Raw genomic sequence first — 27,341 nt, 5'->3', positions numbered from 1 at the left:
TGTGGCACCGGCATGCATGCGACGGAAATCAGGGGGCGTGGCTGTAAAAAATCCAGACGGATTCGGAAAAACCGCCGTATTTAAAAAAAATAAGTGTCGCTTGACACGCACTTACCTGCACCCAGCGGAGGACGGTGAACTTCAGTGCACTCCGACGAACTTCAGCGCAGCAGAGACACCTGGTGGACATCGGGGGAACTACCATAGTGAATCCCGGCCGGACCCGAATCCACCGCAGAGAATCCGCCGCTGGATTGCGAATGGACCAGGTAAGTAAATGTGCCCCATTGAGATATCGATGTCCATAGTATGACCCTGCTGGTTCTCTTGGGATGATCGGAGGGTTATTGGACCAATGATGAAGCATCTAATAAGTATCTATATTCCCACAGATCTCCATTCGCTCCGGCAATGGCCGATACAAGGTGTTTGTGAATGGGCAGCACTTCTGTGACTATGCTCACCGCTTCCCCACCCTGCAGATGATTAACAACCTGGAGATTGTTGGAGATGTTGTGTTGTCACTTGTACAGTTTTAAAGAAGCTCCAGAGGTGCCTACGGGGGAAGAGCAGGAAAAATAAAAGTTAACTTTTGGTATAAATTTTAAAATCTGCTCTTGAGATGATTATGAATAAAATACTGAGATTGTAGAAATAATGACGTTATACATAAAAACCATTGGTCAGAACGGGGCTAACCATACTGGAGGAGATTCATTATGACTTCTCCGACCCACACGTCACTATAGGAGTGTCGGAGGGATAGACAAGCCAGGGGTGAAAGCCGTGCCCATCACATTTACTATAGCCGCCACCGAAAAACTGCCTGAGATTATTGCAAAAAACTAGTCCGAACTGGCAGAGTTTGTGCCGGCATTTACCAAGATGACCAGGAGCATGACCACCAGCGGAGGGGATTTTAAGACTGGTGTTCATCTATCATCTATCTATCTATCTCATATCTATCTGTCTATCTATCTGTCTCATATCTATCTATCTATCTATCTATCTATCTCATATCTATCTCCTATCTATCTATCTATCTATCTATCTATCTATCTATCTATCTATCTATATATCTCCTATCTATCTATCTATCTATCTATCTCCTATCTATCTCCTATCTATCTATATATCTCCTATCTATCTATATATCTCCTATCTATCTATCTATCTATCTCCTATCTATCTATCTATCTATCTATCTATCTATCTCCTATCTATCTCCTATCTATCTATATATCTCCTATCTATCTATCTATCTATCTATCTATCTATCTATCTATCTCCTATCTATCTATCTATCTCATATCTATCTATCTATCTCATATCTATCTGTCTATCTATCTGTCTCATATCTATCTATCTATCTATCTATCTATCTATCTCCTATCTATCTCCTATCTATCTATATATCTCCTATCTATCTATATATCTCCTATCTATCTTTCTATCTATCTATCTATCTATCTATCTATCTATCTATCTATCTATCTATCTCCTATCTATCTATCTATCTATCTCCTATCTATCTATCTATCTATCTATCTCATATCTATCTATCTATCTCATATCTATCTATCTATAATCTATCTATCTATCTATCTATCTATCTATCTATCTATCTATCTATCTATCTATCTCCTATCTATCTATCTCATATCTATCTATCTAAAAATCCAAAAAATGAGCAGCACTCTGGATGTGTGAAGAAACGTGATTCTATATTATTCCATAATGAGTAATAACATGGAATAAAATAGAATCACGTTTCTTCACACATCCGGAGTGCTGCTCATTTTTTGGATTTTTTGCTACCAGAGGATCTGGGGCCCGATCCCAAGACGCCTGCACCCACTACAGTCAACCAGATAGTGCCGCTGGATCTTTCTATAAGTATCTATCTATCTCATATCTATCTATCTATCACTCATCAGAACAGGGGCAGAAGGAAGTAGGGAAATGGGGTTTTCCATGAAAACAAATAAGGAAAATCCCCAGGGAACAGGAGTGAAATAAAAAACACACACACCCTTTCCCCTGTTTGATTTTCAGGAGTTATTGGGACCCGCTACATCTGATGAGAGGCCTTCTTGGACACGGAATGTCACTTCCATTTTCCTGGGGACCTCCTGTGTTATCAACCCTGGTCCGAGGAGGCCACTCATTGGATGAAATGGGCCCCACGTCCCCCAAGAACTTCCTTCCAGACGTACAGGAGTGTTAACGATAAGTCATGGTCTGCCATCGGGGTCATTATACAAAACGGCCCTGAAACCTGGAGTTTCTGTGTAACGTGTTGCCCTTTAAGTGACCTTCCACCCAGAAAACACATTATTAATGTATAGTGAACATATCTGGTATCTGGTACCCAAGCAAGAAGGCTTGAACTTAGCTATAAAGAGCCTGATGTGGCACAGAGGTTCAAGCTGTCAGCTGCCTGTAGAAAATGACCAGAACTGTAAATCCAGGACTAGAAGGAAAGGAGATTATGTCAGGAAGGATCCGAACAGGAAGGAAGATACTCACACAGATGAATTACCAGTGGACGAGCCAGGGATGATCCAAAAGTGTCCCAAATACATTCTGGGGCTCATTTACTTACCCGGTCCAGTCGCTATCCAGCGGTGCGTTCTCCGACGAGGATTCGGGTTCTGCCGGGATTCACTAAGGTCGTGCACCCGATATCCAGCAGGTGTCGCTGCTGCGCCGAGGTCCGCCGGAGTTCACCTGCTTCTTCTCGGTGTATGTAAGTGCTGATCTTGCATCACGTTTTTCCGAATCCGTCGGGTTGTCCAGCGGCCACGCTCCCTGATTTCTGTCGCGTGAAAGCTGGCGCTAGTAAATGAGCCCCTCTGTGTATCCAGACTATTTCCGAGAACCTTACACCTGTCCAGAACTTGGGGTAAGCGCTTTCATGCCAAGTGGTTTCCAGCTGTATGTCAATGGTATCCAAACGACTCCGGCCTTTGAGAAGTGGGGCCAAAGACCTTCCTTTAGGGAACTTTGTGTAAACCCTAAAGAACTTGATTCCTGGATTGCTTTTTGTTAAGCAAATTGCGTGGAAACAAGTAAAAAAATAAATATGTTTGCAAAGAATTTGACTCGGTCAAGAGCCCATAAACTTTCCCTCATATTATGGCCCACATCTGCTTCTCCCTAATATTGTGGCCCCTCACCTCCTTCTTTCCTTTCTTCTTTCCAGATACTCACCTCTTCCCATTCCCCTGCATCAGCTCCTCGTTCCTCCTCTTCTGCTTTGGGTAGCACTGAAGCTGAGCAGGGGCCCTGCATTATCTCTGTATTAGACTCTGTCCGCGTCCAGAGGATCCCAATAGACTTGATGCCCCAGGACATATCTCCCGCGGGCCGGACAGTGGGACAGAGCCAGAAATCCAGGACTGTCCAGCTGGATCAGGGACATTTCGGAGGTATGTGATTGTTCAATCAGGTTCAGATCAAGTTAAGGGGTCGTCCATCAGCCTCTCTTCAGGGTCTGGTTCATCTTTGGGATGGAATATGGGAAAACTTGCATCAAACTTGTTTATGTAATTCCATATTTTTATGTAAAATTGTTGCCTTTTACAACACAATGGGGGTCATTTACTAAAGGCCCGATTCGCGTTTTCCCGACGTGTTACCCGAATATTTCAGATTTGCGCCGATTTCCCCTGAACTGCCCCGAGATTTTGGCGCACGCGATCGGATTGTGGCGCATCGGCGCTGGCATGCACGCGACGGAAATCGGGGGGCGTGGCCGAACGAAAACATGACGGATTCGGAAAAACCGCCGCATTTAAAACAAAAAATCTGTTGCGGAGCTTGCACTTACCTTCACTCAGCCTGACTCGGTGAACTCCAGCGCGTTCCGATGCTCTTTAGCGCAGCAGCGCCACCTGGTGGACGGCGGAGGAACTACCTTAATAAATCCCGGCCGGACCCGAATCCAACGCAGAGAACGTGCCGCTGGATCGCGAATGGACCGGGTAAGTAAATCTGCCCCATTATCTAGCAGTATAAAGAGGTGTGTGATGGGAATGATGAGGGGCTTCATGTCTTCTCGCCTTGTCATTCACCCTTGTTCCACAGACCCTTTATAATTGTAATAAAAATTCCCCACTTCATCATAGCTGTCATTATATCCGGCCTCTCCTTACTGATAAGCCTCCAGCCCAACCCCATATAACACACAGACCTCGCTATAATCGTCCGAGGGAAGGGACACGATGCCTCATAGCATTTCTGGGGAAGGTCATTGACCCCCCCCCATGCAAAACTGTAACAATTTACCTTTCTTTATTGTCGGGTTTCCTGAATATTTCCATTTTGCGCCCAATTGACGCACGCGATCGGATTATGGCACATCGGCCCCGGCTTTCACACGACAGAAATCGGGAGCGGGGCCGTCGGACAACCCGACGGATTCGGAAAAACCACGGAATTTAAAAAATGATTTGTGTCGCAAGATCAAGCACTCACATGCACCGGGAAGAAGAAGGTGAACTCCGGCGGACCTCCGGCGCAGCAGCGACACCTGCTGGATATCAGGCGCACGACCTTAGTGAATCCTGGCAGAACCCGAATCCTCGTCGGACAACGCGCAGCGGGATCGTGAATGGACCAGGTAAGTAAATGAGCCCCACTGTCTCACATCTTTCTATTTAAGGAATCTATCCAGTTTTAGTGGGGTCAAGTCATCTCATGGGAATCCATGTCAAACACCAGGTTTCCTGTTTATTAAAAGATAATTTCACTGATAATTTCAATGATATTGACTTAAAGGGGTTGTCCATTTTCAGCAAACAATTGATATTGTTATGAAAAGTTTTACAATTCTGTATCACTTTCTGTATCAATTCCTAACTGCTTACTAGATCTCTGCTTGCTGTCATTCTATAGGAAGCTTTATCGTTTAATGCTCCTCCTTTTTTTTCGTTTTTTATTTTAAAACTTTGTATTAACTTTTTAAATATAAAACATACCAGTAAATTACCATCAGTGGACTGCGAACAACAATTGCCATATAAGTACATACATTCACTTATGCGTCAGTCACAGTATACAATAATCTTTTCAACCCCCGACCCCGACCCCCCCCCCTTCTACTGACAAGAGGAAAAGAGAGATTGTTGACTGCTCCTTGGTCATGTGATGTCACACAGGTGCACAGCTTGTTATATTCCTGGTCATGTGACAGCTCACAGTGCATGTCAAAGCACATGAGAATCACAAGGTCTAAGGAACTGCCTAAGGAGCTCAAAGACAGAGTTGTGGCAAGGCGCAGATCTAACCAAAATAATTTCTGCAGCACCTAAGAGCACAGTGGCCTCCATAATAGTTAAATGGAAGAAATTTGGGACAGCCTTCCTCAACCTGGCCAGCCAAGCTAACAAATCATGGGGTAAACCCTTAGTGAGAGAGGTAAAGAAGAACCTCAAGATCACTGTGGCCAGAGCCCGGACCTAAACCCAATTGAGCATCTCTGGACAGACTTGAAAATGGCCTCCACCAACGTTCACCATCCAACCTGAGGGAACTGAAGAGGATCTGCAAGGAAGATGCAGAGGATCCCCAAATCCATAATTTCCCAAATCCATCCATTCCCAAGAAGACTTCTGGCTGTAGTAGCCCCAAAGCTACCTCTACTCAACACTCAGCAAAGGGCCGAATACTTAAGACCATGTGATATTTCAGTTTTTCTTGTTTAATATATTAGCAAAAATTTCTATATTTCTGTTTTGTTCTGTCAAGATGGGGGGGGGGGTTATTAATGAGAAAATAAAAGAACTTGACTGCAATGAAATAAAGAGTGAAATATCTCAAGATATGCGAAAATAGAATAAACAACATATCACGTGAAATTCCATGAGGCACCAGACCCGCTTCATTCAATGAGTGGCCTCCGTCTCTACAGTGGGGACTTCATTTCCTCTATTGGCCCCAGATCTAAGTAGGCCACTCATTGGCTCACATGGGTCTCGTGTTCCCACTGGGATTTCTGGCTGTTTGCAGGCCCCAAAACCAAAATTACCAGAATACAACGAGAATTGGGAGCCATAGAAGTTTAATTATAAACCCCACCCCAGCCCCCTAGGGTTTTTCCAGATTCCTGAAATACTCCTCTAACCAAAAGGCCAATCAGCATTGGCATCTGATTCAAAACATGTGAATCGGAGAACCTCTCAATACAAACATATATTGGGGGTCATTTACTAAGGGCCCGATTGGCGTTTTCCCGACGTGTTACCCGAATATTTCCGATTTGCGCCGATTGTACCTGAATTGCCCCGGGATTTTGGCGCACGCGATCGGATTGTGGCGCATCGGCGCCGACATGCGCACGACGAAAATCGGGGGGCGTGGCCGAACGAAAACCCGACGTATTCGAAAAAAACGCTGCATTTAAGAACGGAAAATGTGTCGCTCGGGACGCGCTTACCTTCACTCAGCCCGAGCCGGTGAACTCTGGCGCGTTCAGATGCTTTGCAGCGCAGCAGCACCACCTGGTGGACGGCGGAGGAACTGCCTTATTAAATCCCGGCCGGACCCGAATACAGCGCAGAGAACGCGCCGCTGGATCGCGAATGGACCGGGTAAGTAAATCTGCCCCATTGTGTTACAGAAGGATGTAAACCTCTATAGCAGTGATGGCGAACCTTTTACAGACGGAGTGCCCAAGCGACAACTAAAATCCACTCATTTACCATGAAGTGCCAACAGGGCATTTTATGCATTAACTTATTGCTACCTGTTCTTCAATTGTATCAACCCCCTGAGGCCACCAATACAGTTGAAAGAAGTAGGACAAATTCAGACTCCAACATTGTAGCTTCTCTCCAGGGTCTCCAGGAAGAATTGTAGGTCCAGCAGGGTGACCTTCAAAGATAATGCAGTTCTGTCATCACCTTCTCACTATTCCTGCAGTTCCAAACAGCCAATGAAGTTTTGCTTTAAAATAGCGCTGAGAGAAGCATCTCTTAAGTTTCCTGGGACTGCAGGAAGATTTGGTGGATTTGTTCCTGTGTGATGAACTCTGTCCTGGGGTGACAACTGGAGTGCCCACAGAAATGGCTCTGAGTGCAACCTCTGGCATCCGTGCCATAGGTTCGCCACCACTGCTCTATAGGATATCGCTACTATTGTGTGGTAACTTTTGCACAGGTCCCACCAAGTTTCACCAAGAAGAGTTTACAGGGTCTACATGGTCTACATTGTCTACAGGTTCTACACGGCCTACAGCTTCTACATGGTCCATGGCCTACAGCTTCTACATGGTCTACAGCTTCTACATGGTCCATGGCCTACAGCTTCTACATGGTCTACAGCTTCTACATGGCCTACGGCTTCTACATGGTCTACATTGTCTACAGGTTCTACACGGGCTACGGCTTCTACATGGTCTACAGTGCCTACAGCTTCTACATGGTCTACAGCTTCTACATGGCCTACGGCTTCTACATGGTCTACATTGTCTACAGGTTCTACACTGCCTACAGCTTCTACATGCTCTACAGGTTCTACACGGTCTACAGTGCTTACATTGTGTACAGGTTCTACACGGTCTACAATGTCTATGTGGTCTACAGGTTCCACACGGCCTACGGCTTCTACATGGTCTACAGTGTCTACAGGTTCTACACAGCCTACAGGTTCTACACGGTCTACAGTGTTTACATTGTGTACAGGTTCTACACGGTCTACAATGTCTACATGGTCTATTGCGTCTTCATGGTCCACAAGGTCTTTTCTCCATGCACTAATAGGAGGAAATCTCTATGTTTATGGTCAGTTATCAGATTTGTGCTTGTATGAGGTATATAATTACGGGTCCAAAGGTTCTTCATCCTGCACGTTGGAGCAGAGAGCCGGGAACAAAGGTTAAATGACTGAATAAGAAGGCGACATGCCCATATCAGCGTGTATATAAGGAACCTGCTGTGAGCACAGTGCACTTAGTATTTCCCTCGGTGGATATCATCAGACATGGCGTTCGTTTCACCTCTAGGATACCAGCCCGTTTACAACCCGGTAAGTGATGGCTTGGTTCTTCCAGCTAAAATTTTTGTTTCATTTTTAAATTTGGAAAAGTAATCTCTAGAGATGAGCGAACACTAAAATGCTCGGGTACTCGTTATTCGAGACGAACTTTTCCCGATGCTCGAGTGCTCGTCTCGAATAACGAACCCCATTGAAGTCAATGGGAGACTCGAGCATTTTTCAAGGGGACCAAGGCTCTGCACAGGGAAGCTTGGCCAAACACCTGGGAACCTCAGAAAAGGATGGAAACACCACGGAAATGGACAGGAAACAGCAGGGGCAGCATGCATGGATGCCTCTGAGGCTGCATAATCGCACCATTATGCCAAAATTATGGGCAACAGCATGGCCATGACAGAGTGACAGAATGAAGCTAGATAGCATCTAAAACATCCAATAATTGACCCTGACACTATAGGGGACGGCATGCAGAGGCAGCGGCAGCAGCGGCAGGCATGGCAACATACCCTAAATGGACTCAGGCTTCAAACCAATGGGTAGCAGAGAGGAACCAAAGGAGGTGAGCAAGAAGCGCTCAAATAATATCGGTACATGATAAAAGTTTGCCAGTATATTTTGTGGATTACACAGCAGGGTGGCGACAAAGTTAACATGGAAGCCATGAAAACAACCCAAAATTCTGCCTGACACAGCTCGTTTGATAAGGGGACCATGTATGGAGGCAGTGAACTAGTAGTAGATTAAAGGTGCTGCAGTTAAAACTATGTTAGTTGGATCTTGGCATGGAGCTGGCGCTCCGCTGCCAGGCGAGCTTTCGCCAATCCAAGCCCCTGTCTCTAGGCTACTCCCCAAACAGCACTTCTAAGAACCTTTTGTATAAGATCAAGTGTAGTAGCGTTCTTATAAGTTTAGGATATGCCGGGTGAGGGGAATGTAAACAGATGCGCAAGAAGCGCTGAAATAATATCCCTAAATGGTAAAAGTTTGCAAGTATATTTTGTGGATTACACAGCAGGGTGGCGACAAAGTTAACAACTTTGATGTGGAATGCCCTGTAATAGCTCTTGGGCGGTGTGCCTTTTATCGCCTAGGCTCAGCAGTTTCAGCACCGCCTGCTGTCGCTTAGCGACGGCACTGCTGCTGTGCCTAGAGCTACCGACTGATGGCGCCATGCCCACGGATGGTAATTCGGAGGAGGAGGAGGTGGAGGAGGGGTGGGAGGAGGTATAGTAGGCCTTTGAGACCTGGACCGAGGTAGGCCCCGCAATTCTCTGCGTCGGCAGTATATGACCAGCCCCAGGGTCAGACTCGGTCCCAGCCTGCACCAAGTTAAGTGTAGTAGCGTTCTCATAAGTTTGGGATATGGCGGGTGAGGGGAATGTAAACAGATGCGCAAGAAGCGCATGATGCGCATGGAGCTGGCGTTCCGCTGCCAGGCGAGCTTTCGCCAATCCAAGCCCCTGTCTCTAGGCTACTCCCCAAACAGCACTTCTAAGAACCTTTTGTATAAGATCAAGTGTAGTAGCGTTCTTATAAGTTTAGGATATGCCGGGTGAGGGGAATGTAAACATCTGCGCAAGAAGCGCTGAAATAATATCCGTAAATGGTAAAAGTTTGCCAGTATATTTTGTGGATAACACAGCAGGGTGGCGACAAAGTTAACAACTTTGATGTGGAATCCATGAAAACAACCCAAATTTCTGCCTGACACACCTCGTTTGATAAAGGGACGATGTATGGAGGCAGCTATATGGACGACTTTTGGAGGTAGCAATGGAGACAACGTGTGGAGGCTGCTATGGAGACAATTTAATTTGGATAGTGCCTGTATGTGGCAGTCCCAAACATTTTTCAAACCAGAGGAGCAGGTAGGTGGCCCTCCAGTAAAATGGGATAGATTGAGTGCCTGTATGTGGCAGTCCCAAAAATGTTTCAAACCAGAGGAGCAGGTAGGTGGCCCTGCAGTAAAATGGAATAGATTGAGTGCCTGTATGTGGCAGTCCCAAAAATGTTTCAAACCAGAGGAGCAGGTAGGTGGCCCTGCAGTAAAATGGAATAGATTGAGTGCCTGTATGTGGCAGTCCCAAAAATTGTTCAAACCAGAGGAGCAGGTAGGTGGCCCTGCAGTAAAATGGAATAGATTGAGTGCCTGTATGTGGCAGTCCCAAAAATTGTTCAAACCAGAGGAGCAGGTAGGTGGCCCTGCAGTAAAATGGAATAGATTGAGTGCCTGTATGTGGCAGTCCCAAAAATGTTTCAAACCAGAGGAGCAGGTAGGTGGCCCTCCAGTAAAATGGAATAGATTGAGTGCCTGTATGTGGCAGTCCCAAAAATTGTTCAAACCAGAGGAGCAGGTAGGTGGCCCTCCAGTAAAATGGAATAGATTGAGTGCCTGTATGTGGCAGTCCCAAAAATTGTTCAAACCAGAGGAGCAGGTAGGTGGCCCTGCAGTAAAATGGAATAGATTGAGTGCCTGTATGTGGCAGTCCCAAAAATGTTTCAAACCAGAGGAGCAGGTAGGTGGCCCTCCAGTAAAATGGAATAGATTGAGTGCCTGTATGTGGCAGTCCCAAAAATTGTTCAAACCAGAGGAGCAGGTAGGTGGCCCTGCAGTAAAATGGAATAGATTGAGTGCCTGTATGTGGCACTCACAAAAATTGTTTCAAACAGAGGACCGGGTAGGTGGCCCTCCAGAAAAATTAAATGCATGAAGTACTATAGCAAGAGCCAGTGGGCCCTGTCAAAAAATAGCCAGTTTCCTCTGCTTTACTGTACAAAGAGGAGGAGAAGGAGGAAAATGAGGAGGAGGAGGAGGAGTGGATCAATTATTCAGGTTGAGCTTCCTTCACCTGGTGGAGATTGGAAATTCTGAGAAATCCAGCCTTTATTCATTTTAATAAGCGTCAGCCTGTCAGCGCTGTCAGTCGACAGGCGTGTACGCTTATCGGTGATGATGCCACCAGCTGCACTGAAAACCCGCTCGGACAAGACGCTAGCGGCAGGGCAGGCAAGAACCTCCAAGGCGTACAGCGCCAGTTCGTGCCACATGTCCAGCTTTGAAACCCAGTAGTTGTAGGGAGCTGTGTGATCATTTAGGACGATGGTATGGTCAGCTACGTACTCCCTCACCATCTTTCTGTAAAGATCAGCCCTACTCTGCCGAGACTGGGGACAGGTGACAGTGTCTTGCTGGGGTGACATAAAGCTGGCAAAAGCCTTGTAAAGCGTACCCTTGCCAGTGCTGGACAAGCTGCCTGCTCGCCTACTCTCCCTCGCTACTTGTCCCGCAGAACTACGCACTCTGCCGCTAGCGCTGTCAGAAGGGAAATACTGTTTCAGCTTGTGCACCAGGGCCTGCTGGTATTCATGCATTCTCACACTCCTTTCCTCTCCAGGGATGAGAGTGGGAAGATTTTGCTTGTACCGTGGGTCCAGGAGAGTGAACACCCAGTAATCGGTGCTGGAATAAATTCTTTGAACGCGAGGGTCACGGGATAGGCAGCCTAGCATGAAATCTGCCATATGCGCCAGAGTACCAACGCGTAAGAATTCACTCCCCTCACTGGCCTGACTGTCCATTTCCTCCTCCTCCAACTCCTCCAACTCCTCTTCTTCTGCCCATACACGCTGAACAGTGAAGGACTCAACAATGGTCCCCTCTTGTGTCTCGCCAACATTCTCCTCCTCTTCCTCCTCATCCTCCTCCACCTCCACCTCCTCCGATATGCGCTGAGAAACAGACCTCAGGGTGCTTTGGCTATCAACAAGGGAATATTCTTCCCCCGTCTCTTGTGACGAGCGCAAAGCTTCCGACTTCATGCTGACCAGAGAGTTTTTCAACAGGCCAAGCAGCGGGATGGTGAGGCTGATGATGGCGGCATCGCCACTGACCATCTGTGTTGACTCCTCAAAGTTACTCAGCACCTGACAGATATCAGACATCCACGTCCACTCCTCATTGTAGACTTGAGGAAGCTGACTGACCTGACTACCAGTTCTGGTGGAAGTTGACATCTGGCAGTCTACAATCGCTCTGCGCTGCTGGTAAACTCTGGATAACATGGTCAGTGTTGAATTCCACCTCGTGGGCACGTCGCACAACAGTCGGTGAGCGGGCAGTTGGAGGCGGCGCTGCGCTGCCCTGAGAGTGGCAGCATCTGGGCTGGACTTCCTGAAATGCGCACAGATGCGGCGCACCTTCGTGAGCAAATCAGACAGATTGGGGTATGTCTTGAGGAAACGCTGCACTATCAGATTTAACACATGGGCCAGGCATGGCACATGTGTCAGTCTGCCGAGTTGCAGAGCCGCCACCAGGTTACGGCCGTTGTCACACACAACCATTCCCGGCTTGAGGTTCAGCGGTGCCAGCCACAGATCAGTCTGCGCCGTGATGCCCTGTAATAGCTCTTGGGCGGTGTGCCTTTTGTCGCCTAGGCTCAGCAGTTTGAGCACCGCCTGCTGTCGCTTAGCGACGGCACTGCTGCTGTGCCTAGAGCTACCGACTGATGGCGCCGTGCCCACGGATGGTAGTTCGGAGGAGGAGGTGGAGGAGGGGTGGGAGGAGGAGGAGGCATAGTAGGCCTGAAACACCTGGACCGAGGTAGGCCCCGCAATCCTCGGCGTCGGCAGTATATGAGCAGCCCCAGGGTCAGACTCGGTCCCAGCCTCCACCAAGTTAACCCAATGTGCCGTCAGCGATATATAGTGGCCCTGCCCGGCAGCACTCGTCCACGTGTCCGTGGTCAGGTGGACCTTGTCAGAAACGGCGTTGGTCAGGGCACGGATGATGTTGTCTGACACGTGCTGGTGCAGGGCTGGGACGGCACATCGGGAAAAGTAGTGGCGGCTGGGGACCGAATACCGAGGGGCGGCCGCCGCCATGAGGTTGCGAAAGGCCTCGGTCTCTACTAGCCTATAGGGCAGCATCTCCAGGCTAAGCAATCTGGAGATGTGCACATTAAGGGCTTGGGCGTGCGGGTGGGTTGCACTATATTTGCGTTTCCGCTCCAGCGTCTGGGGTATGGAGAGCTGAACGCTGGTGGATGCTGTGGAGGATCGTGGAGGCGACGATGGGGTTTTTGTGGCAGGGTCCTGGGCAGGGGGCTGACTAGCAGCTGACACAGGGGAAGGAGCAGTGGTGTGCACGGCCGGAGGTGAACGGGCTTGTTGCCACTGAGTGGGGTGCTTAGCATTCATATGCCTGCGCATACTGGTGGTAGTTAAGCTAGTAGTGGTGGAACCCCTGCTGAGCCTGGTTTGGCAAATGTTGCACACCACAGTCCGTCGGTCATCCGGTGTTTCCTTAAAGAACCTCCACACTTCTGAAGATCTAGCCCTCGCCGCAAGAGCCCTCACCACGGGAGCTTCACTAGTTGACAGTGGCGCTGATGCACCAGCTCTGGCCCTGCCTCTCCGTCTGGCCCCACCACTGCCTCTTCCAACCTGTTCAGGTCGAGGACTCTCCTCCGTCTCAGAAGCACTGTGTTCACCCGGCCTCTCAACCCAGCTTGGGTCTGTCACCTCATCATCCTCCGATCCCTCAGTCTGCTCCCCCCTCGGACTTCCTGCCCTGACAACAACTTCCCCACTGTCTGACAACCGTGTCTCCTCATCGTCGGACACCTCTTTACACACTTCCACTACGTCAAGAAGGTCATCATCACCCACAGACTGTGACTGGTGGAAAACCTGGGCATCGGAAAATTGCTCAGCAGCAACCGGACAAGTGGTTTGTGACTGTGGGAAGGGTCCAGAAAACAGTTCCTCAGAGTATGCCGGTTCAAATGCCAAATTTTCCTGGGAGGGGGCAGACTGGGGGGGAGGAGGCTGAGGTGCAGGAGCTGGAGGAGTGGCGATTTCGGTGACATGGGTGGACTGCGTGGAAGACTGACTGGTGGTGGACAAATTGCTCGAAGCATTGTCAGCAATCCACGACATCACCTGTTCGCACTGTTCTGGCCTCAACAGTGCTCTACCACGAGTCCCAGTAACTTCAGACATGAACCTAGGGAGTGTAGCTCTGCGGCGTTCCCCTGCTCCCTCATCAGCAGGTGGTGTCTCACCCCGCCCAGGACCACGGCCTCTGACCCCTGCAGTAGTTGGACGCCCACGTCCCCGCCCTCGTCCTCTACCCCTAGCCCTCGGGTTAAACATTTTTAAAATGAGAGTTATAACTTTATTTTTTTTTTTACTTTTTTTTGTTTTTTTTTGTGTTTTTTTTTTTTTTTTGTGTTTTTTGTTTTTTTTTGAGTTTTTAAAACCAAACAATGCTATCCTATTGCTATGGCTATTTTCTAGCCAAGTATCAAAGGAAGCACAGTACTATGCCAGATGAGATGACACTGAGTTCTTGCCTAATAGAAATCCAACCCCTACTGAATTTTGCCACTTCAGCCTTTGCTATGGATATGTGCGCCACTAAGCGCAGAACACAGCGGTCGCAAGTCCCACTACAAATTGCTCAGAATTGGCTAGTACATGCACTGCAGAAAGTACAGCCACCAGCAGATCAACCAGAAATCAAATATATAGAACGCTACTGTAGGCTTCAAGAAGCTGTTTGTATTCTCCTATGGCTATTTTCTAGCCAAGTATCAAAGGAAGCACAGTACTATGCCAGATGAGATGACACTGAGTTATTGCCTAATAGAAATCCAACCCCTACTGAATTTTGCCACTTCAGCCTTTGCTATGGATATGTGCGCCACTAAGCGCAGAACACAGCGGTCGCAAGTCCCACTACAAATTGCTCAGAATTGGCAAGTACATGCACTGCAGAAACTACAGTCACCAGCAGATCAACCAGAAATCAAATATATAGAACGCTACTGTAGGCTTCAAGAAGCTGTTTGTATTCTCCTATGGCTATTTTCTAGCCAAGTATCAAAGGAAGCACAGTACTATGCCAGATGAGATGACACTGAGTTATTGCCTAATAGAAATCCAACCCCTACTGAATTTTGCCACTTCAGCCTTTGCTATGGATATGTGCGCCACTAAGCGCAGAACACAGCGGTCGCAAGTCCCACTACAAATTGCTCAGAATTGGCAAGTACATGCACTGCAGAAACTACAGTCACCAGCAGATCAACCAGAAATCAAATATATAGAACGCTACTGTAGGCTTCAAGAAGCTGTTTGTATTCTCCTATGGCTATTTTCTAGCCAAGTATCAAAGGAAGCACAGTACTATGCCAGATGAGATGACACTGAGTTATTGCCTAATAGAAATCCAACCCCTACTGAATTTTGCCACTTCAGCCTTTGCTATGGATATGTGCGCCACTAAGCGCAGAACACAGCGGTCGCAAGTCTCACTACAAATTGCTCAGAATTGGCAAGTACATGCACTGCAGAAACTACAGTCACCAGCAGATCAACCAGAAATCAAATATATAGAACGCTACTGTAGGCTTCAAGAAGCTGTTTGTATTCTCCTATGGCTATTTTCTAGCCAAGTATCAAAGGAAGCACAGTACTATGCCAGATGAGATGACACTGAGTTATTGCCTAATAGAAATCCAACCCCTACTGAATTTTCCCACTTCGGTCTTTGCTATGGATATGTGTGCCACTAAGAGCTAAACACAACGGTAGCAAGTCCCCCTGCTAATTCCTCACAAAATGGTAAAAGATGCAAATTAAAATAAAAAAAGTAGAACGTTATTGTAGCCCTAAGAAGGGCTGTTGGGTTCTTTGAGAATCACTCCTGCCTAACAGTAAGCTAATAGAACACCCTAACGCTTTCCCTGAGCAGCAGCAGCTCTCTCCCTAGCGGCATCCAGAGACAGAATGATCCGAGCAGCGCGGCCAGCGGCTAGTCTATCCCAGGGTCACCTGATCTGGCCAGCCAACCACTGCTATCGACGTGTAAGGGTACCACGTCATGCTGGGTGGAGTGCAGAGTCTCCTGGCTTGTGATTGGCTCTGTTTCTGGCCGCCAAAAAGCAAAACGGCGGGAGCTGCCATTTTCTCGAGCGGGCGAAGTATTCGTCCGAGTAACGAGCAGTTTCGAGTACCCTAATGCTCGACCGAGCATCAAGCTCGGACGAGCATGTTCGCTCATCTCTAGTAATCTCCCATAAATTCATGTTTGGGTCCATGATGCTTATGGTCATCTGTGAGATTGCTGGTTCTGTACTAGTCATAATTTTGTGCTTCAGCCTTACGGGTTGTGCCATAAAAAACACTTATTCCCTACAGTAGCATGGACATGGATAGGAGGTCTGATCACTTGGGATCTTTAGAAATTAGGAGGAGGGTCCACGGATACCAGAATTGATAGTCAGAAAGTCTATAGCAAATATTTTCAATATGAATTGATTGGCTCTCCCATAATGTCCCATGATGTCATTGTGGGTGGGCGCTGATCGCTCGCTATGACACTAGGGATCTGTCATAGCAGGATCTCTACAGATCCAGTAAATTTACAGTAGTATCACTGTTTATTGGATCAGCATGTGTTTAGGTAGACTAAAACAAAACCCAAAAAAGGTTAAAAAATGTAAAAAAATTAAAAAGTTAAACCCCCCCCCCCTTTCCCTAAATCATAAACATGTTAGGTATTCCATGTTTATCAAAACAAATAAATAATTATGCCATGTAATGGAAAAAAAATACGTCTAAGTGTCCGAATCGCAGTTTTTTTTGTTATTTTTACATAAAAGTTGGAATAAAAAGTGATCAAAAAGTTGTCCAGTCTCACAAATTGTAGCAATGGAAATATCAGCTCATCGTGACACCTTACACAGTTCTATACACCAAAGTATGAAAAAGTTATCGGAGTCAGAATATGGTAATATGGAAACAAAAAGAAGTAAAGGACGAGGCGTCTTTTAGGCTGTAAAGTAAAAACCATTTATACTAAGACCATAAGAAAATGGCGCAACAGTTTTTTTTGGAAATTTTTTTGGAATTTGTTTCCAGTTTTACTGGTGCACAGATTGGATTATTATATACTGACACTTGGAAATACACTTTGTCCCACATAAAACAAGCCCCCATATAGCTCTGTACACAGAAAAATAAAAAAAGTTCTGGCTTTTGGAAGGTGGGGAGTCAAAAACAGAAATGTCAAAACAGGAAACGTCGTTAAGGGGTTAAAATCATTTGCAAAAATGTACATTACCCATTTTTTTTGGACAAGTTTACTCAAAACCATTCGTATTTGTTTCTCTCTTTTTAGGCTCTTCCTTTCAGACAACCGATCTATGGCGGTCTGCGGCCTGGCATGTCGGTCTACATCCAGGGGATGATCCCTCATCACGCCAACACGTAATTGTCTATTTACCTTCAGTTATTACAGATACATTTTGGCATAATCTGATATGGGTTAAGAGTAAGGATGAAGGAAGGTCATCCATTGATCGTGGACCTGAGATCTGTCTGTAGACCCCACCTGATTTGGTTTGTCTTGGATCCTTGGGCACCAAACATGGTCATATGTACCAAAGAAGAAGCTCAATGGAGGGGGAGACCAGGTTTGGTTTTGTATGAGAACCTTATACAATGTGGATGTGGTCTACAAGGCACGGGAGTAGGTCATGTATAGAGGAGATAAGGAGACCTTCTCCATCATTCATATCTTTGCTATGTCTCCTAATGGGAAGGGGGCAAGAAAGATCTTACATTGTGGTTTTTACCCACCATTAGTTGTCTGTGTAGACATCATAAAATACCATATATACTCGAGTATAAGCCTAGTTTTTCAGCACAAAAAATGTGCTGAAAACCCAAGCTCGGCTAAAAAAAAAAAATCAAAACTCACCTTTCCGGCTTCCCCCGCTGCTGGCTATATACTGGGGCAGGGGCTGGCTATATACTGGGGCAGGGGGCTGGCTATATACTGGGGGATATGGGCTGGCAGGCTATATACTGGGACAGGGGGCTGGCTATATACTGGGGCAGGGGGCTGGCTATATACTGGGGGATATGGGCTGGCAGGCTATATACTGGGGGAGGGGACTGGCTATATACTGGGGCAGGGGGCTGGCTATATACTGGGGCAGGGGGCTGGCTATATACTGGGGGATATGGGCTGGCAGGCTATATACTGGGGCAGGGGGCTGGCTATATACTGGGGCAGGGGGCTGGCTATATACTGGGGGATATGGGCTGGCAGGCTATATACTGGGGGAGGGGACTGGCTATATACTGGGGCAGGGGGCTGGCTATATACTGGGGGATATGGGCTGGCAGGCTATATACTGGGGCAGGGGGCTGGCTATATACTGGGGGATATGGGCTGGTAGGCAATATACTGGGGGGGGCAGGTGCTGGCTATATACTACGGGGCAGGGTCCGGAAGGCTATATAATGGGGAGGCTGTGACCAATGCATTTCCCACCCTCGGCTTATACTCGAATCAATAGATTTTCCCAGGTTTTTGTGGGAAAATCAGGGCCCTCGGCTTATACTTGGGTCGGCTTATACTCAAGTATATATATATATGGTAAGTCTGGATCTACTGTTCAGTCAATACCAGTAGTATCTGAAGACCCTTATAATGGGGTCTACATAATTCAGCGGTGGCATTCGTAGAGTGCAATTCCTTTCGTACCATCCGCCCCTTCTCCCATTGCAGGAAGTATGAACTTCTCATTTGACTTGGCCCAATAAATCAAGTTAACATTTATATGGTATTTGGTTGATTACAGCCATATCAGGTACAATTTGGCTCCCGAAGAGCTTGAGCGGCACGATATGGCCAGTATTTGCACAAAAGCTTTATCTGGTACCAAGCCATAAAGCAGAAGTGCACACCCTATGAGTCAGATCCGTATCAAATTTTCCATAATTTGCTTTAGGAAACAATGGGGCAGTATATGAAAGTCCAAAAGCTGATGATGTTTGGCCCCTAGGTTGTACACCTCGCCAGAATGACTATTTAGGGTTTTGTTATGGGAGGTCCATGTTCTAGCTTTTAGGCTCCTAGATGCTTAGACAGAAGCCAAGTCGGACCCTTGTAGAGCCACCAGGCTTTACTCCGTTTGGAAAGGAATCTTAGGAAACCTAGACCATATCTACAATCCTGCTCAAGGTTCATGGGTTACACTTGTTAGATTTTTGATACAGATGAACTGGTGGTTTACATTGAACCACGTGAACTTTGCACCAGTATTACTGATAAGCCTACAGATAAATTACAGATAATACTTGAGACCTGATCTTCCAATTGGTGACCCTGGATGATACGTGCGCTGCGGTGTCTTTTCTGGGATATACCGTCGATGGCCTTTGCTCTGGAAAGGTCTTTACTGCTTGTTGCTGATCTTTGGTGATTAAGCCTGAAGAATGTCCTTTAGCAAACCCAGAAGACACACCTGAGGGAGCAGACACCTGGGAGACCCAGACGCTTGGTGAGTAAGAAGGAATGTCCATCCAATAATCTTTAAAGAGGACCTGTCACCCATAATTTCGCCACTAGGAGCTGCTTAATAAAGTAAGCAGCTCCTAGTGCTTGAACAAACGCCGCAGTGTTAGAGTGATAGCGTTACCAGAAACCTCCGGTAATGCTATCTAACACTGTGGCAGGATACAATGTAAACACCGGACCACTCGCCAAGCGGTGCGACGTATTCATGAGGGTGCGGGGTTGGGGCGTGGTTAGGGGCATGATGCGCGGCAGTCACTGCCGGCCTATGGAGCGAGCGGGGCGGTCCTGGGTAGAGGCAGTGCCTCGGACCGCCCCCTCATGAATACGTCGGACAGCTCTGCGCGGTCCGAAGATTACATTGTACTCCGCCGCAGTGTTAGATACCGTTACCTTAGGTTTCCGTTAACGCGTTTGTTCAAGCACTAGGAGCTGCTTACTTTAGTGCCGAAATTAAGGGTGACAGGTCCTCTTTAATGGATGGGCATTCCCAAACCCTGTGGAAGATGCTACCCGTACTCTCCCCGCACCTAGAACACAAATCCGAGGGGAGTCTTTGCATCTGACGCAGGCGCAGAGGGGTCAGGTACACACGGTGCCACCACTTGACCTGTATTAACTGGTCCTGGGCGCTGATAACACTTGAGCGCCAGTTGTGTGCGATTTCCCTAAGATGATGGTCCTCTAGGTCAGGGATATCATGTTGCCATATATGAAAGTTTCTCTCAGTGGGTGAAGGCTGGAAGACCATCAATTGCTTATAAAAGGTCTCAGGATCTTTGGTTCTGGCAATGGCTTCTATGGGACGGTGCTCCCCCTTCCAAACTAGACCCCCAGCACAACGCACTTGCAGGTACCTATAGAAAGCTGTAGGAGCTACATTAAACTATTGACTAAGGGATGCAAAGGTTTTGACAATCCTATTCTGGTACAACCTGAACCAGGTATAAATCCCTCTACACGCCCAGAACTCAAAGTCTGACAGAGACTTCAACTTGGGTAGGAAGGGGTTTCACCACAACGGAGTAACCGGAGACCAAGCCCTAGAGTCACCCCCCCCCCTACAGTCCACCATTCTATTCGATCTACGGTGATTTTGGAGACCAGAGCTCTTAGGGATGATCTGCATAAGTTCTGGTAACCTTTAAAGACAGAAGAACTCAAAAGTATTTTAGAGGGCAACATAACAGTTCTTCAGATGGTTCAATGGACTATGAAGAGCGCCATCATCACATTATAGAAGGTGGTTGCAGAGCAGGGACATTACAAGCTGAGGGCCAAGAAATCATAAGACGTCTTCTCAGTGGCCTCCATCATACAGATTGAAGATGTTAAGTTGGTCTCATTTTTGTCACTTAGGTTCTGTGTGAACTTCTCATGTGGTCAATATGATGGATCAGACATTGCCTTCCACTTTAATCCACGCTTTGTCGGGAAGGACAAAGTGATGTTCAACAGTTTTGAGTCCGGGTCATGGGGAGGTGAGGAGAAAAAGAAAGATGGATTCCCCTTCCACAAAGGAAGACACTTTGAATTGGCGATTTTAATCAATCCTGGAGGCTACCAGGTAACGGAGCGGCTCTACATTTCCTTCATCATCATTTCCAATCATTGGTCGTCCTTCAATAATGAACATCTGGTCTCTCCTTGTGTCCAGGTCAATGTTAACGGCAACTTCTTCTACGAGTTCCAGCATCGGATTCCTGTAGAGAGGGTGGACAACGTTCACGTAGACGGAGATGTGACCATCCAATCTCTGAGCGTTGTCGGAGGAGGAGGCGGTGGGGTGAGTAAAATGTTAGTTGAAAACATGTCAATGCGAAGGAGGGTCAAGGAGAAAACAGAGGGTCATCCTGGTGGGTAAGAGAAGGCCGAGGAGAAACCAGAGGGTCATCCTGGTGGGTAAGAGAAGGCCGAGGAGAAAACAGAGGGTCATCCTGGTGGGTAAGAGAAGGCCGAGGAGAAAACAGAGGGTCATCCTGGTGGGTAAGAGAAGGTCAAGGAGAAAACAGAGGGTCATCCTGGTGGGTAAGAGAAGGTCAAGGAGAAAACAGAGGGTCATCCTGGTGGGTAAGAGAAGGCCGAGGAGAAAACAGTGGGTCATCCTGGTGGGTAAGAGAAGGCCGAGGAGAAACCAGAGGGTCATCCTGGTGGGCAAGAGAAGGCCGAGGAGAAAACAGAGCGTCATCCTGGTGGGTAAGAGAAGGTCAAGGAGAAAACAGAGGGTCATCCTGGTGGGTAAGAGAAGGTCAAGGAGAAAACACAGGGTCATCCTGGTGGGTAAGAGAAGGCCGAGGAGAAAACAGAGCGTCATCCTGGTGGGTAAGAGAAGGTCAAGGAGAAACCAGAGGGTCATCCTGGTGGGTAAGAGAAGGTCAAGGAGAAAACAGAGGGTCATCCTGGTGGATAAGAGAAGGTCAAGGAGAAAACAGAGGGTCATCCTGGTGGGTAAGAGAAGGCCGAGGAGAAAACAGAGGGTCATCCTGGTGGATAAGAGAAGGTCAAGGAGAAAACAGAGGGTCATCCTGGTGGGTAAGAGAAGGCCAAGGAGAAAACAGAGGGTCGTCCTGGTGGGTAAGAGAAGGTTAAGGAGAAAACAGAGGGTCATCCTGGTGGGTAAGAGAAGGTCAAGGAGAAAACAGAGGGTCATCCTGGTGGGTAAGAGAAGGCCGAGGAGAAAACAGAGGGTCATCCTGGTGGGTAAGAGAAGGCCGAGGAGAAAACAGTGGGTCATCCTGGTGGGTAAGAGAAGGCCGAGGAGAAAACAGAGCGTCATCCTAGTGGGTAAGAGAAGGTCAAGGAGAAAACAGAGGGTCATCCTGGTGGGTAAGAGAAGGCCGAGGAGAAAACAGAGGGTCATCCTGGTGGGTAAGAGAAGGCCAAGGAGAAAACAGAGGGTCATCCTGGTGGGTAAGAGAAGGTATAAGGACACTCTATGAGAAGAGGAACATATAGGAGAGGGAAGGTGGACACATACTCATGGGGTAATTCCACCATTTTGGCCTAAAGTTCTGGTCTAAGATGTAAGGACTATGGATGTAACAACATTGGGGAAAAATGGAACCAGAGACAACAGTAGCAAAGAAAACCAAAATACATAAAACCCCTAAAATATTAAAATTCACCTTGTACTTTTCCCTTTTAGGGCCCAGTGATGACTCCTTCCTACCCCGATGGAGTAAGTGTCATGTGGTAGAGATGGGTCATCAGCGCTCAGACATGTGGGGATTGTGATGTTTACTCCTCTTTGTATTTTAGGGGGTGATGCCTCTACACGGATATCCCTCCATGACCCTGCCGGTAGGTACACAATGAGGTGCTCCATGTTCTGCTGTCATTGAAATCTTGTCATCTCCATAAACCCTAATCTGTTTTTTCTCTTTATCTTTTCAGGCAATGGGAGGGCCCACCTATAGCCCGGTCAGTATACAGGGGGTTCTGGTCCAATGAAGATCTCTCCACATCCACAGTGATGTCACAGTACAGAGATAATACACACAGTGATGTCACAGTACAGAGATAATACACACAGTGATGTCACAGTACAGGGATAATACACACGGTGATGTCACAGTACAGGGATAATACACACGGTGATGTCACAGTACAGGGATAATACACACAGTGATGTCACAGTACAGGGATAATACACACAGTGATGTCACAGTACAGGAATAATACACACAGTGATGTCACAGTACAGAGATAATACACACAGTGATGTCACAGTACAGGAATAATACACACAGTGATGTCACAGTACAGGGATAATACACACAGTGATGTCACAGTACAGGGATAATACACACAGTGATGTCACAGTACAGGAATAATACACACAGTGACGTCACAGTACAGAGATAATACACACAGTGATGTCACAGTACAGGATATAATACACACAGTGATGTCACAGTACAGAGATAATACACACAGTGATGTCACAGTACAGGGATAATACACACAGTGATGTCACAGTACAGGGATAATACACACAGTGATTTCACAGTACAGGGATAATACACACAGTGATGTCACAGTACAGGGATAATACACACAGTGATGTCACAGTACAGGGATAATACACACAGTGACGTCACAGTACAGAGATAATACACACAGTGATGTCACAGTACAGAGATAATACACACAGTGATGTCACAGTACAGGGATAATACACACAGTGATGTCACAGTACAGAGATAATACACACAGTGATGTCACAGTACAGGGATAATATACACAGTGATGTCACAGTACAGGGATAATACACACAGTGATGTCACAGTACAGAGATAGTACACACAGTGATGTCACAGTACAGGGATAATATACACAGTGATGTCACAGTACAGGATAATACACACAGTGATGTCACAGTACAGGGATAATACACAGTGATGTCACAGTACAGAAATAAAAAGATATCCTCAGGATTTAGTTTCATGCTGTGTGTCTGGTTCTCTTGCAGACAGTGCCATACAATGCTTTCATACCTGGTGGAGTGACGCCTAAGAGGACCTTTGTGATCAGAGGTTACTTGCCAGAGGGCAGCCAAGGGTAAGAAAGCGCTAGTATTATTATCACACAACTCATCATAGTCTTAGGCTACATTCACACACATGTATGGGGGACGTATATGCGGCCGATATACATCCCCCATACACTTCTATGGGCTCACGGCCCTGTACGGGAGCGGTACGATGCAGCACGCGCGCGCCACCGTACCGATCCATAGCCCGGGAAAAGAAAGGACATGTCCTATCTTTCCCCGTGATACGGCGCCGTGCGCTGTATCTCCCTATGGAGAGGGGCGGGGGTGAGCAGCGCTCATCCCCTGCTCCTCTCCGCAGCGCCGATGTATGCCCGCCGTACAGTCTGCTCAGCTCCTCCTGCTCTATAACATGCTGCCTGCAGATAGAACACTATGTACAATCTGCTCAGCTCCTCCTGCTCTATAACATGCTGCCTGCAAATAGGACACTGTGTACAATCTGCTCAGCTCCTCCTGCTCTATAACATGCTGCCTGCAGATAGGACACTGTGTACAATCTGCTCACCTCCTCCTGCACTATAACATGCTGCTTGCAGATAGGAATCTATGTACAATCTGCTCAGCTCCTCCTGCTCCATAACATGCTGCCTGCAGATCGTTCACTATGTACAATCTGCTCAGCTCCTCCTGCTCTATAACATGCTGCCTGCAGATATAAGATATCTAATAATTTCTCTCTTTTTCAGCTTCCACATTAACTTTTTAGCATCCACTGGTGACATCGCTTTGCACTTCGTTGTTCGTCTCAATGAGTTTACGGTGGTGCGAAACAGCCTGCTGGGGGGCTCCTGGGGGGCAGAGGAGAGGGAAATGGTGGATAACCCCTTCATGCCTGGACAATATTTTGATGTGAGTATCTGTAGTTATCAGTGTAATGAATATTAAAGGAGCTTGGGATTAATATGTTCACAAAAACTAGAGGTGAACATGATAGGACCTCAGAGGGTCTCGGGATGTCCAGTGGATTTGATCCAGTCCCGTTTTCCTCCAGATCTCCATCCGCACTGGCAATGGCCGATACAAGGTGTATGTGAATGGGCAGCACTTCTGTGACTATGCTCACCGCTTCCCCGACCTGCAAATGATCGAAAACCTGGAGATCGGTGGAGATATCGTGCTGTCACTTGTCCAGTTCTAAGGAACCATCTGAGATGCCTACAAGCCAGGAGCAGGAGACGTGATGTCCTCTCCGGGAGATTCTTATAATGGGACAATCATCCAGGTCACAGAATCTCAAAATCTGTCGTTAGTGTTAATAAAGTTTGGTTATTTTTGAAATAAAGATGTCGTTCTGTAAAGAAGTTCCCAAGCAAATATGTGTTACCTTCCAGGCCCGTGTCCCTTGTTTGTGGCCTGTGTGAGCTCCTCTCACGTTCCGATGACACTAGAAGAAGCCTGAGGAATAGGACCTGCTCTATAGTCTGCGGAAGCAATGAAGCCAGTAGAGCCTCTTGCCTCAGGCAGCAAGATGTTGGGGGCAGCATGGGTGCGAGACACTACATGGAGAACTAAGTTACTTAAAAAATTAGCCTGATGTATTACTGCTGGTGGGGCAGAGGGGGCGCCATTCTATAGCTCACCTCAGGCAGCAGAGAGTCTAGTCACCCTTTGGTGGCCTGGGCTGTAAGCTCTGACACAGGTCCATTGAGACCATGACCATCCTAAGGGTCCATTTACACGCGGTATGCCCGCCGTGTGCTGGAGAGGAGGAGGAGGTGACCCCTCCTCTCTCCATAGAGAATAGCGGCGCACAGCCGCACACACGCCAAAAGATAGAGCAAGCTCTATCTTTTTGCGGTGTACGGCCCGGATCGGTGCCAGACATGTGTGGCACCGTATCTGCGCCGTGCCGCTATTGCCGTCTATGGGGACGTACATGCGGCCGCAAATTTGCCCCCACCTTACAATGCCCCCACCTTACAATGCCCCCCACCTAACAATGTCCCCACCTTACAATGCCCCCACCTAACAATGTCCCCACCTTACAATGCCCCCCACCTTACAATGCCCCCCACCTTACAATGCCCCCCACCTTACAATGTCCCCCCCTTACAATGTCCCCACCTTACAATGCCCCCCACCTTACAATGCCCCCACCTTACAATATCCCCCACCTTACAATATCCCCCACCTTACAATATCCCCCACCTTACAATTCCCCCCACCTTACAATTCCCCCCACCTTACAATTCCCCCCACCTTACAATTCCCCCCACCTTACAATGTCCCCCCACCTTACAATGCCCCCACCTTACAGTGCCCCCACCTTAGAATGCCCCCCACCTTACATTGCCCCCCCCCTTACAATGCCCCCCACCTTACATTGCCCCCCCCCTTACAATGCCCCCCACCTTACATTGGTCGTCACCCGTTCATACCTGTTAGCAGCAGCTATAGAGATGCAGCCCAGGATCTACCATCCATGACCAGTAGGGACAAACCTGAAGATCCATCCGGGGGGCTCTGGAGGAGTGGCTTATAAGCAGGATGCACTTACATCAATCATCCAGTATCACCCAATGTACTTGCTACTATTAACACATGAAAAATGCCTTTAAATGTTCACATTGACCATCCCTGGTGGACAGAAGGACCAGTTGTTGGCAGATGTTTCATTCTCCTGCAGCTCCCCCGCAGGAGAGACATGAGAATTGCAAGCAGTGGGTCCTCCAGAGAAAAAAACTCTACTAGATATGTATATTCACACGTTGTATATTCCACGTTCACTTTCCATAAAAATTTATTTTGTTTCCGTTTCTTATGAATATCATTCCTTGAAACATTATACATTTTTGGGGAGGTCGGGGGCGGGGACAAGCGTTCACGCACTATATACAGAGCGGGGCGTAACCCTAACCAGCGGTCAATAATAAATATACTTTACACAGGTATAGACTATACATTCAGTCTTTGTATACACCACGTCCATCCTTCTACTGACTCTTATCTGTCCCATTGTGTTGGGGGGGGGGGGGTGAGACTCATCCAGTTTTTAAGATACTGTCGTTAAATTTTAATCAGAACCCCCAATACCAAATACTTTGATCTGATTTCTACCCCAATGGGCTATCGATCCATTTAATGGGTATAAACGACAAAAGTGAGATTGCTCCGATCCATCAATCATTCATTGTCACCACATGTACCTGTAAACTAATGAAAATGCCTTTAAGAGAGGTTGGGGGTCATTTACTAAAGGCCTGATTCGCATTTTCCCGACGTGTTACGCGAATATTTCCGATTTGCGCCGATTGTACCTGAATTGCCCCGGGATTGTGGCGCACGCGATCGGATTGTGGCGCATCGGCGCCGGCATGCGCGCGACGGAAATCGGGGGGCGTGGCCGAACGAAAACCCGACGTATTCGGAAAAACCGCCGCATTTAAAAACCGAAAAAGTGTCGCTTGGGGAGCG

At 47.4% G+C, this 27,341-nt stretch overlaps 1 protein-coding gene across 1 annotated transcript; it reads left to right on the top strand.

Moving 5' to 3' along the window:
* The first annotated feature begins 7,891 nt into the window (after window positions 1-7,891).
* On the top strand, window positions 7,892-25,219 carry LOC140076926 (galectin-4-like). Its single transcript, XM_072123727.1, has 10 exons — window positions 7,892-8,028; window positions 17,186-17,274; window positions 20,732-20,939; window positions 21,030-21,162; window positions 22,525-22,550; window positions 22,631-22,672; window positions 22,766-22,792; window positions 23,844-23,932; window positions 24,614-24,776; window positions 24,919-25,219. Exons 1-10 carry the CDS (start codon window positions 7,984-7,986, stop codon window positions 25,063-25,065), a joined length of 969 nt encoding a protein of 322 aa, XP_071979828.1. The 5' UTR covers window positions 7,892-7,983; the 3' UTR covers window positions 25,066-25,219.
* The last annotated feature ends 2,122 nt before the right edge of the window (window positions 25,220-27,341 follow it).

The sequence above is a fragment of the Engystomops pustulosus genome, chromosome 9 (assembly GCF_040894005.1).
Source record: "Engystomops pustulosus chromosome 9, aEngPut4.maternal, whole genome shotgun sequence".
NCBI classification, from domain to species: domain Eukaryota; kingdom Metazoa; phylum Chordata; class Amphibia; order Anura; family Leptodactylidae; genus Engystomops; species Engystomops pustulosus.
This window is presented reverse-complemented; position numbering and strand designations above follow the sequence as displayed.